This window comes from Leuciscus leuciscus, assembly GCF_965113295.1.
Source record: "Leuciscus leuciscus genome assembly, chromosome: 23".
NCBI lineage: Eukaryota > Metazoa > Chordata > Actinopteri > Cypriniformes > Leuciscidae > Leuciscus > Leuciscus leuciscus.
The window spans coordinates 12,429,045-12,440,556 of record NC_138747.1 but is presented as its reverse complement, the minus strand read 5'-3'; the positions used below and the strand labels follow the sequence as shown (position 1 = coordinate 12,440,556).

At 37.6% G+C, this 11,512-nt stretch overlaps 2 protein-coding genes across 2 annotated transcripts; both read left to right on the top strand.

Annotated features, from left to right (window-relative positions):
* Window positions 1-843: 843 nt before the first annotated feature.
* On the top strand, window positions 844-5,092 carry lmod1b (leiomodin 1b (smooth muscle)). Its single transcript, XM_082155709.1, has 3 exons — window positions 844-1,372; window positions 2,050-3,798; window positions 4,005-5,092. The coding sequence occupies exons 1-3, from the start codon at window positions 1,103-1,105 to the stop codon at window positions 4,029-4,031; spliced, it is 2,046 nt and encodes a 681-aa protein (XP_082011835.1). The 5' UTR covers window positions 844-1,102; the 3' UTR covers window positions 4,032-5,092.
* A 1,761-nt stretch (window positions 5,093-6,853) lies between these two features.
* Window positions 6,854-10,206, top strand: timm17a (translocase of inner mitochondrial membrane 17 homolog A (yeast)). Its single transcript, XM_082155711.1, has 6 exons — window positions 6,854-6,984; window positions 7,871-7,970; window positions 8,090-8,153; window positions 8,818-8,946; window positions 9,122-9,232; window positions 9,344-10,206. Exons 1-6 carry the CDS (start codon window positions 6,959-6,961, stop codon window positions 9,412-9,414), a joined length of 501 nt encoding a protein of 166 aa, XP_082011837.1. The 5' UTR covers window positions 6,854-6,958; the 3' UTR covers window positions 9,415-10,206.
* Window positions 10,207-11,512: the final 1,306 nt, after the last annotated feature.

The following is an 11,512-nucleotide window of genomic DNA, read 5'->3' as shown; positions in this document are numbered from 1 at the left end:
CCTCACTCAGTTGTGCTCCTGGCTACACCCTGGCTCGTCCCTCTTTCATTTCCACCGTGGGCCTGCACACTGATGGCTCTGTTTGGAGTCACTCCCTGGCTTCTCCCACCGTCACACCCTCCCTAACTCCTCCCCTGTCATCTCCTCCCTGGCTCCTCCCTCATCATTGGAGGTCCCTTCTGCTTACTCCTCGTCCTCCTTCCTCCTCTGTTGGACTTTGTTTTTTAAGTTTGAGTAGTTTTTCATTGTGTCCTGTTCTGTTTCCTTTGTTTGCATTTGTTTCCATGGTTATTCATTGTTTGATTAATGCACCGAAACCTATTTCTCGTTTCTTTCATTGATTTAAGTTAGTTAGTATATATTGAGCCTGTTTTCAGTTAGTATTTGTTCCGCTCTTATCTGTATACAATGGTTATGTTTGTGTTCTTTAGATCCACGAGATCCAGATCATTTTGAGTTTGTAATAAACACTGCTGCTATTAAATCCTGCCCTTTTGTTTCTCTGCTGCAACTATTGGTGACAGATTTGTGGTCTTGGCTTCAAATTTGCTTCCATTAAGATGAAGCATAATCATTTCAAATTTATGAATAGCCTATTCTATTGAACCACATTAAACTGATTCCTGGAATAGCACATTATATAGCCTATTATAGTATCCAACCTGTTTCTATAACAATCTTTAACATCACTGGAAAAAAAAATTTCTCTAGACTATACTCAAGGAATCCTGATTTCCTAACAGGAAGTAACAGTACGTTTCTGGGATGCTTTTGAGTTTTAGTAAACCATATCCTTCCCAATTGCCTTTAAAGGACTATGTACCCCCATCTAAATATGGTCATGTGCTCGATGGATTTCAAGGAATGTCCTAGCACTACAAACTTACGCTGACAGTCCATCGCGTCTCGCGCTGCTCCTCGGGTTTCTTTCACATCCAGAAAGGCTTTAATTGGACTCTTTTCCTGATTTTTCAACTTCACTTTCTAATCTGACAGCTCTATTAATGAATGATTCTTTTTTTTCAAAAGGTAAAATAACTGAAAAATACACGGATATCTTCAGCAAATTCTACAGAGGTTTTTGTCATTACTGAACGCAACTATGTCCCGGAGGAAAGTGAGGGGACTCACTAAAACCGGGCGACAGGTGAGCGAGGACCCGGACCTCGACAGCTTGCTGTCAAACCTGTCACCCGAAGAAATGGAAGAGCTGCAGAAAGAGGTATCAGTTGTTCCCGATCCAGATCCAAGTGAAATAATCGTTGTGGACCAAACGGATTTAAAACCAACCGCGCCAGTTAAAAAGGAATCACAATTGAGCAGCCAGACCGATGATTTCAAATCCCGCTTCCAGAGAAACCTGTCAACGGAGGTAAAATATTCACTAGCTTGCCTACCTTAAAAGTTTGTCTATGAAAATTTGAATACTGGAGTTTAACCTAACATGCTTTATAGTAGGACCTTGAAGACATGGCAGAATAAATTAATAAAAGTAGGCTAATTTGTAGATGTATTTGTATCATTTTATGACACTTGCATACGTCCACCTTATTTTTTATAACATTTACAAATTAGACTTGTACAAACTTCAACTGTAAAAGGCTATGCAATGTTTACTTTTTAATTTAAATACATAATACAAGCAGGAGAAATGTATACCTAATGGAGTCTCTTTGGATATTAATGACTCTTGAAATGTTGGCCCAGTTGAAGTTCCTTGGTTGATTGCTCCTTTGCTCACTGCCTTTTAAGGATAAGTCTGCCCAGGCTGGAGCTTTCCAGTGAAAAAGTGCAGCTCACAAATCAAACACTCAGCCACTGTGCAAGTTTACATCATCTTCACTGTGAAACAACCGACTGTGCATAGTGTAAACATCTAATGTGCATGCACTACAGCTTTTATATAACCATCTGTGTCAAAGCAGTGGCTTTAGTTGAACATTTTCATGTTAGTATGTAGGCCTAAGCCACTGGTTTTAAACAAACATATAAATTTGATTGTATATGTTGGCATAATTTGTCCATAATTTATACATGTTTGATCCTCAGGGAGAGCCGAAGAAGGAGAGCCGGAAGCAAGAGTACCTGCGTAAGATGGGCCTGAGCCAAGAGAAGAATACCTCCACGTCTGACAGCAGAGATGGAGAACTTCAGAGGACCCCCTCCACCTCTTCCTTCCCTAAATGTGATGATAGAATGGTGGACAGGACCCGCAGAGTCACAGAGGGCACTAAAGATGACAAATCTGCCCTTTCCAAGAAGGACGAGGAGAGTGAGAGAAAAGTAGAGGTGAAAGAACAAATTGATGGGAGTAAACTCAAAGACAGAAGAGAGATGAGAGAAAGTAGCAGCAGCAAAACCAAAGAATTAATTTCTAAGCTTCAGGAGAAAAAGGAGGATAGTAAAGAGAAAAATAGAAAGGAAGACAGTCGGAAAAGGGAATCTGTGGAAAGTAGAGCAAAGGAGATGATTTCTAGGCTAAAGGAGAAAGAGGAGAAGGAAAGGGAGAGAAAGGAAGAGATTAGGAAGAAAGAGGAGAACAAGACTAAAGGCTATCCGTCCAGGTTAGAGGAAAAACAAAATCAGGTTCTAGAAGACAAAACAAAAGAAGAGGACAAGGATGAAAAACTAATAAGAAGGTCAAGCGAGAAGATGAAAGAGGGCCCCACGTTGGAATTAAGGGGACTTGCCGAAAATAAAGAGAAAGAACCTGAAAAGAACGATGAAAATGTGAAGAAGCCGCAGGAATATAATGCAAAAGCAAGCGATAAGGAAAGAGATGATGTTCAGAAACAAAATGAAATCATAAATGAAATTCATGAACCCATCAAGGAAGTGAACATTGGAAACTGTGTCTCAGACACCATTTCAAAAAGTAAGACCAAAGAGGAGGAAGAGGAGGATGAGTCGGCCAGTATGTTTGATGAAGACCTTGAGAGAGTTCGTCGCAACGATCCGGGCATGACTGAACTCAATGTGAACAATTCTGAGGTCATAAAAACCAAAACGCTTATTCAGTTCGCAGAAGCCTTGAAAAACAACACACACATCAAAGCGTTTTCTTTGGCTAACTGCCGTGCTGATGACCATGTGGCTTATGCTATTGCAGAGACCTTACGCATTAACAAAAGCATCACTAGCATCAATTTGGACTCCAATCTACTTACTAGCAAAGGCATCATGGCCCTGATCCATGCCCTCCAGCACAACTCCACACTCACTGAGCTACGTTTCCACAACCAGCGACACATCATCGGAGGGAAGTCTGAGATGGAAATGACCAAAATCTTAAAAGAAAACACAACTCTTCTGAAACTAGGCTACCACTTTGAGTTAGCTGGTCCTCGTATGACCATGACCAGTATTCTTAGTCGCAATATGGACCGTCAGCGACAAAAGCGGTTGCAGGAACAGAAGCAGGCTCAAGCCCAAGGTGCTGGAGACAAGAAAGACTCATTAGAAGTTCCAAAACCCGGCTTTGGTAAAGGCTCCCCGAGAGCCTCGCCCAGGCCGTCTCCTATACCTTCTCCCATACCGTCACCGGCCCCATCGCCCAAGTTGACTCATAAGAAAAGGGTCAGTGGGCTTGGTGGTGGACCACCTCCGCCACCACCACCGCCTGGAGGACCACCACCACCTCCACCTCCAATGCTAGACGGAGACTTCCTGAAGAACTCCCTGACGCCCGTGTCACAGAGGAGGCTTGATGATAGGAGTGGAGGAAGACGAGGAGCTCAAAATACAAGGGACCAACTTCTAGCTTCCATTAGAGGCAGCAATATCAAAAAGCTCAAAAAGGTATAAAATTATTCATTTTAAAAATCATTTACATTAAAAAAAATAACATATTGGCCTAATTAAATTATATACAATCTTGCAAATCTTGCAAGTAATTTTTTTAAAATTATCCTCAAGCTTTCCTGTAGATACATTGGGTATCATATTCAGAGGTTTTCCTGTTTTCCCTGAGAGAGTTTGAACTCATAATGAATTGTTTTTCACAGGTTGCAGTACCAAAGCTGTTGCAGTAAGCCGGCAGTGCAGAGAGATAAACATGAATGAAGAAAAAAAGACAGGAATGAAAGGACAGACATCTCACAGACCTTGAGAAGATCAACACTCAGAATCTTCCATACAGAGTCTTTACTGCTGCCCTACAGTATGGAAGACAGGTATAGGTTCGTATAGATGGTGATTATTCCATTGAATGCACAGCTTCTGCCCAGGGGTCTTTGTACAAAATACACTGGACGATTTAAAGAAACGGAAGTGTGGTGCAGTCGTGGGTGCTTAGAGGTTTCGATGGCCTATGGAACTGCGGAGAACTTGATGCCTTGCTTGTCATTTGCACTAAATGAATCATTTCATATGATAGATTTACTAGTGTGTGTTTGGTATGTATGTGGATGTTGAGTAGATGTTTGTTTCGGCAGTAAAATTGGATCTTCTTACATCTGACTGAATTGAACTATGTATGAAATAAAACAATCACCTGGATTTTATCCTAGTATTTTGGGTTTGGGAATCTCTATAGTAAAAGTTCTTGCTAATCAGAGATTAAAGGTGGGATTCAAATTTATTTATTTTTTATCACATAAAACAGGTATTGTTTCCATGGTAGAGATTCTTCAATATCTTATATTTTGAATGAGTGAGTGTGAATGAGAACAGAATTACAGCATTTAGGAGAAAGGGATGGATAATCAGATCTATGTGAATATGGCTGCGTAAACATACAAACTACAAAACATATTTTTTTTATCTGAAATTTTCTTAAAACTTATGTAATCCATATAGATTTTAATCACTGTTAAGTGTAATTTTTTTTACCATCCATCTGTAATTTATATAACAACATAAAAAAAATGTAGAGAGATTTTAATTTGGGAATGTAAGCATTCTCTTCAAGAGCACACTTAATGGAAGTTAGAGCAGAATGTTATGCTCATTGAAAATAAGCTGTGTCAAATAAAATGATTCTTATATCAGGTTTCAGCTGTGACAATCCAGTAATTCCATTTGTGTTATGTAGAAAATTCAAATTGTTTTTGGAGGAATCTGCATGATAAAGATATGATTGGTCCAACAAAAACACCTTGGTCATGTGATTTTATTTGATTATTTTCAGGTCATTGTCAGAATAATGTCAGAAAACTATTTCACTGTTGGTTTAGTATTCATTTGAATTTTAGTTGTTATTTTAATGTGCTTTGCAATTTTTTGTAGTTTTTTTTTAAACCTTTTAGTTATAATTGGACCTGCAACTTATTTTATAAAAGTAAACTTTTCATCCAATATTTATATTTTATTATTTAATATGTCTTTTTTTCAACCACTGAGAACAATTATTAATAGTTTTATTTTTAGTTCAAATAAAAACACTGGTTTATGTCAATACAAACTCCTTAAAGACATACTTCACCCTTTAGTGAGTTTGTCTTACAAAAGTGAAAATTATGTCATCATATCTTCTTTTATGTTCCACAGAAAAAAGTCATACAGTTTTGAAAGGACATGATGAGTAATTGACAGAATTTTCTTGGATGAACTATCCATAACTATCAACACTGTTAGAGTCACATAAAGAATGCATAGTAACTTGCAATACTATGTAAACATATCTTTTAATTTACTCCAATCTAACTTTCTGAGTCATTTTGTGGGGATATAAAAATGCTGTAAAAGCTTTTGAGTCCAGTTCAGAACCATAGATAGAATGAATGGTTCTAGTGTTAGTGAGTAGCTCTTCACATGATCACACTATAAAGGGCAGTAGCACGCTTCCAGAGCTACAATGAGTTCCTTGGGCATGAAAAAAAAAGACAGTGATCTAATGCATTGTTGCTAATGCCACATAGTTCTGCTTAGCTCATTTGGTCACTAGAATAAAGAACTATACACAAAGGCTATGTAGGATAACGAGAAACAAAGGACAACACCACTTGTGATGTAACATTACAAATTACATCCAACCTGGTCACAGGTTTAAAGCTCAAAAACTTTTCCCTCTTTTCTTAGGGAATCATGATCTTCAGATAAGTGTCAGGTGCTTATTGCACTGCATAGATTACAGGATAATACATCACCACTGGGGCTTGCGGTAATCACTCAATAGTCTGTTGTTCATCTTTTTCAGAGCTCTTCAGAAATGTTCTTCTGAAACTGGAGTCTGAAAGTTGATTGGAATCGAAGCAAGCTTGTTTATATTTTGATTGCCCCTGACTAACCCTCAGGACTGCTAAAATGTCTATATTTGGTCATTTCTCAATGCAGGCTCAGACTGCATCTCATTCCTTTCCCCTTCCTAATAATGGAAACATAGCCAACCGCGTGTCGGACTCAGAGCAATAACATAGAGGCGACATGAAGTCGAGAGAGGTTTTTGAATTATGTTTTACCGCAGAGTCATCAACCTACTTTTAATGCAGCCCCATCTCCTCTAGGCGCAACGAAGAGGCTCTAACATAAAGAACAGTTTTATTAGCCACTTGACAACTTTAATTTTTCAAAATTTAAAGTGGGTATGTTGTGATATCAGGCATAATTCTCAAATAAAATTGCATTTTGGCTTATAGCCTAAATTATGTTTTTAGCTAAAGTTTAGCTAAGTTAGCTAAATACAAAAGCACTATAAGATACAATTTTCTTTTTTGTTCAGTCCCTATTAAAAACCATGTGTGGGGGAAACAAGATGGGGCCTCGTGAGTCGTAAACTATTATCCATTATTGTTTAGGTGGACGAAATTGAGTTACCGTACCCATTTGTGGGACCTCTCTGCTCTGCATATTGTCTGACTGTAAATGGTTGGTAATTTGTGTGAATACTGCCACTAGAGGGGAATCTAGCAATTCAACGAGCACAAAGAAAAAGACAGCAAAGGACCACGCGAAAAACCTTACGTCACTCACTGCAACAGCACGTGCTTTGTTACGTCAGTGGGAAGAGGAAAAGAACAAAATGGAGGAGTACGCGAGGGAGCCTTGGTGAGCCGATAGTTCAAACAACTTTTGTATTTGATGCATTTCGAACATTTATATTTGTTGTTATTATAACAGTTAAATATTCTTTATTATGTATACGGTCTGATTAACTGTCAGGCTGTTTGACGCTCGAATTGTTGAGATATTGTCGGTTTACTGGATGTTAGTTAACACGATGTCCTTCAGTAAAGGCTTCTTGCTGTCAGTCCCACACATGACCTTGTTCTGCCGGTGATCGGTTGATTTAGTTTCTACATTATTTTTAATAATATTATATATATATATATATATATTGTTTAAATGTTTAATCTATTAAACTACTACACATAATAGGGTATTATTAACATACAGTTAGTATGATCTGTAGATAACTTAGCTAGCAATACGACGTGAAAGCATAAGTACTAACGTTATAGAAATGTGTCATATTTATATAACATACCCATTTTCTGTTTCATTTAGTGAGCGACATTATGGATACTTATTATGGATACTTCCTCGAGTAGGATTTCCACTAACGAAAGTGTTAACACCTTATTTTGCAGTGTCCTTGTTACACATCTTACATGTACTTACCATAGTAATGACAGTAAATTATGCATAATTGTATCTAACCCTAAACCAAATTGAACCCTAATTATACAGTAATTACATGTTATTAATTTATATTACTCAGTACTTATTTGTATCTAGCCTATAATCTGTAATAAGGGCACCTTAAAATAAAGTGTAACCCAAACGTGCATTGAAGTAATTGTAGAGATCATGTTTGTAACCATTTTTTAAACATGTTTACCAGAGTACATTTTGCAAGGGTTGTTTGTTAGTAGCAGAGATGATCTTTATGCACTATTAGTGTTTTCATAATCATACTGTTGTTGTTTCTCAGCCCCTGGAGGATAGTGGATGACTGTGGGGGAGCTTTCACCATGGGGGCCATCGGTGGAGGGATCTTTCAGGCCGTCAAAGGCTTTAGAAACTCTCCCTCTGTGAGTAATTCTCTGTGCTGCTGATAAAGCAGTGTTGTTTTACTTAAAGTTAAGGGCCTGTAGTACTTTTGGGCCCAATGTTAAGATGTCATTGGTGTTTTTGTTTTTCATCTTTTTAGGGAATGAATCACAGAATGAGGGGTAGTTTGACAGCCATAAGGACCAGAGCTCCACAACTAGGAGGTAATGTTTAAGGGTTCAAAGGTTACTTGTCACATGTAATCCGAGTGAGACACTACAGTTCAAAAGTTTGGGGTTAAGATTTTTTTAATGCTTTTGAATGGAGTGTCTTATGCTCAGCAAGGCTGCATTTATTTGATCAGAAATACATTAAAAATATTAATATTGTAAAATGTTTTGTGTTTTTTAATACATTTTGAACATTTTCAGCAGCCAGTACTCCAGACTTTAGCGTCACATGATCCTTCAGAAATCATTCTAATGGCTGATTTTATTTTTTATTTATTTTTAAGTTTGTTCAAATTAAAGGGTTAGTTCACCTAAAAATGAAAATTCTGTAATCATTTCCTCACCCTTGTGTCATTCCATACCTGTAAGACTTTAATTCATCGTTGGAACTCAAATGATATTTTTTGGAGCACAAAGATATTTTTAATAAAGTCTCAATTTAAATCTGTTCATCATATAAAGCGATCGTGTCTCTTCAGATAATTTGGACTAAGCCACTCAATTCATATGGATTAGTTTTACAATCTCTTTATGAACTTTTTGAAGCGTCCAAGTGGTAGTTGCGAAATCGTGTGTGATGTAGACAATGCAATTGGCTAATAATGAATGTATTTACTTTGAAAGATATTACAAAATACAAATGTTTGTTCATCATTAGGAAGCTTTGCGGTGTGGGGTGGCCTCTTCTCCATGATTGATTGTGGGCTGGTGAAGGTGAGGGGCAAAGAAGACCCCTGGAACTCAATCACAAGTGGAGCCATGACAGGAGCCATTTTAGCTGCAAGAAGTAAGTCAAATCTCAAACTAATGTAGATAACGATGTGGTCACATTTATGCAAGTTCTAATTCCTTGCCAGTTTATAAATATTTAAAGTGCATTCTCTTAATATTCTTCTTTTTCTATTTATTTATTTTAATATATGTGTTTATTTGTGTGATATTAATTTCTTGTCTCATCACAGATGGACCAGTGGCCATGTTTGGCTCTGCTGCAATGGGAGGTATACTGCTTGCATTAATAGAAGGTGCAGGAATTCTGCTCACAAGGTTCGCCTCAGCACAATTCCCAACTGGTAAGTGTGGCAAGTCATCCTTTGAGACTGAATAAACCTTTTTTTTTAAATGCAAAAATTAAAAAGTAATCTATAAATTCAAATCAACCAACATCATCTTTTTTTCTACAGGCCCACAGTTTGCAGAAGAGCCTGCTCCCATGCCTGCTTCGTCATTCGGAGACTATAGACAGTACCAATGAAAAGACCTTTAAAACTCAAGGCCTTTTCTTATTCCATGAACTCAACTGAGACACTGAAGTTACAGTGAGGACCTCATTCATCAACAGAGCATGCCATCAACCACGAATGACTGTGACAAAAAGAATATAAAGGGCAAACACTATTGTCCCTGTTATTGTGTATGCCTTTTGCTATTCTCAGCCTTGTCATTGGCCTCTGGGTCACCCTATTTAAGTCATAAGGAAATCAGACTCAGACCTGTTTTTTCATCCATATTTTCTGTGTTTTTGTTTTTGTGACCTCATATTGTCCTTGACACAGCTGGAAATGTTTGATGAAGCTATAGGTATGCTGTTTGTCATTCTAGGTTTTTCATGTTGAGCCCTAATCAATTTGGCTGTGTAAAGTGTGTTTGTTGCGTGTGTGAGTGTGTGTGTGCGTGCGCGCATCAGAGAGTTTAATACATGCCCGTGTACTGATTGTTTGCCTTAATGTAAACTTCATGGGCTTTGACAATATCATAGTGGGGGGTTTTATTGACTGGTTTATGCCAAACCTACTCTTGCAAAGCTTGTTCCTTCAGAGTTTACTATTTGATGTAGCTATTTATTTTCTAGTACAATTTCCTAATTTCAAGATGTTATACTGTATTGTACTTTAAGGATTTCTCTACAGTGAATATTAGTAGTTTTGTTCAAATGCAGCAGAGAAAAAGTTGATGGATGGGACATAGTTGTCTCTTCTGGTGCATATATGAACAAATTTAGGCTGAGAAACATAGTAAATAAACTAGTTATTACTCTGTGTGAAAAGCACGTAGATATCATTAAGTGTATAATGTACCATATTATTATTTTTATATGGTAATTTTTTTTGTCTAAAACTAGAGCTCCATTTCAAAGTTCGTCCATTGAGTTAAGTAATAAAGTAAAAAAGTTAGTAATTTTGGCCACTAGAGGGAAGTATAGACTCAGTGGTGCACAGCAAGTGTCAAGTTGAAATGTAGATTTAACCAAATGTCTCCAAAAAAGCCGATACGGAGACAATAAATAAAAAATTGTTAAAAAATAATGATAGAAAAATGTGGGATACATTAGTCAAATACATTGGTAGAAATGTAATTTTCCTGAATCTAAATAGCAAAAGCAACTTTCTGACGTCAGGTTAATTTGAATGACGTTTTTGGCGTGTTCAGACCCTCAGACACTTGATTGTAAAATAATAATAGAAATAGCCATTTTGTTTCAGTCATTCGTGAACTGTAAATTGCTATAAGATGGTTCTTAGAGGGAAAACAATTCAGTGTAGTAAGTAAATCAGTAGAAAAAGATTAATCATAAATATTTTGGGATAATTTTATATGCTAAAAGTTCATTTGCCCATTTTTAGAAGAACACATGAAATACAGACATGATATTAGTATATTAAATATGCAACGGTATCATTTTTGACCCGTCTGGAGGCTGCTCACTGCGAAACAAATGGGTGGGGCTTACGTCTCGCTCCCCCTCGCTAGACGTCCAGCGAGGAGGAGTAAATGTAATGTGGGCCTAATCTTCCCCTCCACCCATTACACGTCTATGAGGAGGAGCTGGACGTCATTTGACTCTGCAGTACCACTTGCTTCTTCCGGCCTTTTAAATATGCTGATTGGGCGAACTCTAAAATGGGCGGGGCTTCACAACAACTGGCCAATGATTGAAACAGTAATATACGTGACTGACAGCGCTCGTGATTTAAAAACACAGTTGGCGTGTTGTACACTGCGGGCGTTGGAGTGGGTGCGCGGTGAAATGCAGGGATGTTGTGGCTTGTGAGGCATTTTTTGTGACGTTACTAGACTAGGTTCCTGATATTTGTAACTTACATTTCTGAGTTTTGCTGGTTACACCTGTTCTTCCCTAATCTTTTACATGTCGCACTCGCCACTGCTTCAGAATTATTATTAAGTTTGTATAGGCTATAAAAATAGTTCTAGCATTATAATGATGCAACTAGGAGTAACTAAAGTTAGTTTAGAGGGGAAAAAATTTAAGAGTTCTGGAATGACCAATATTTTTGTTGTCCACCAACACCAAGGCAGATGTTACTTTTACTATACAAAATATAGATTTTTGA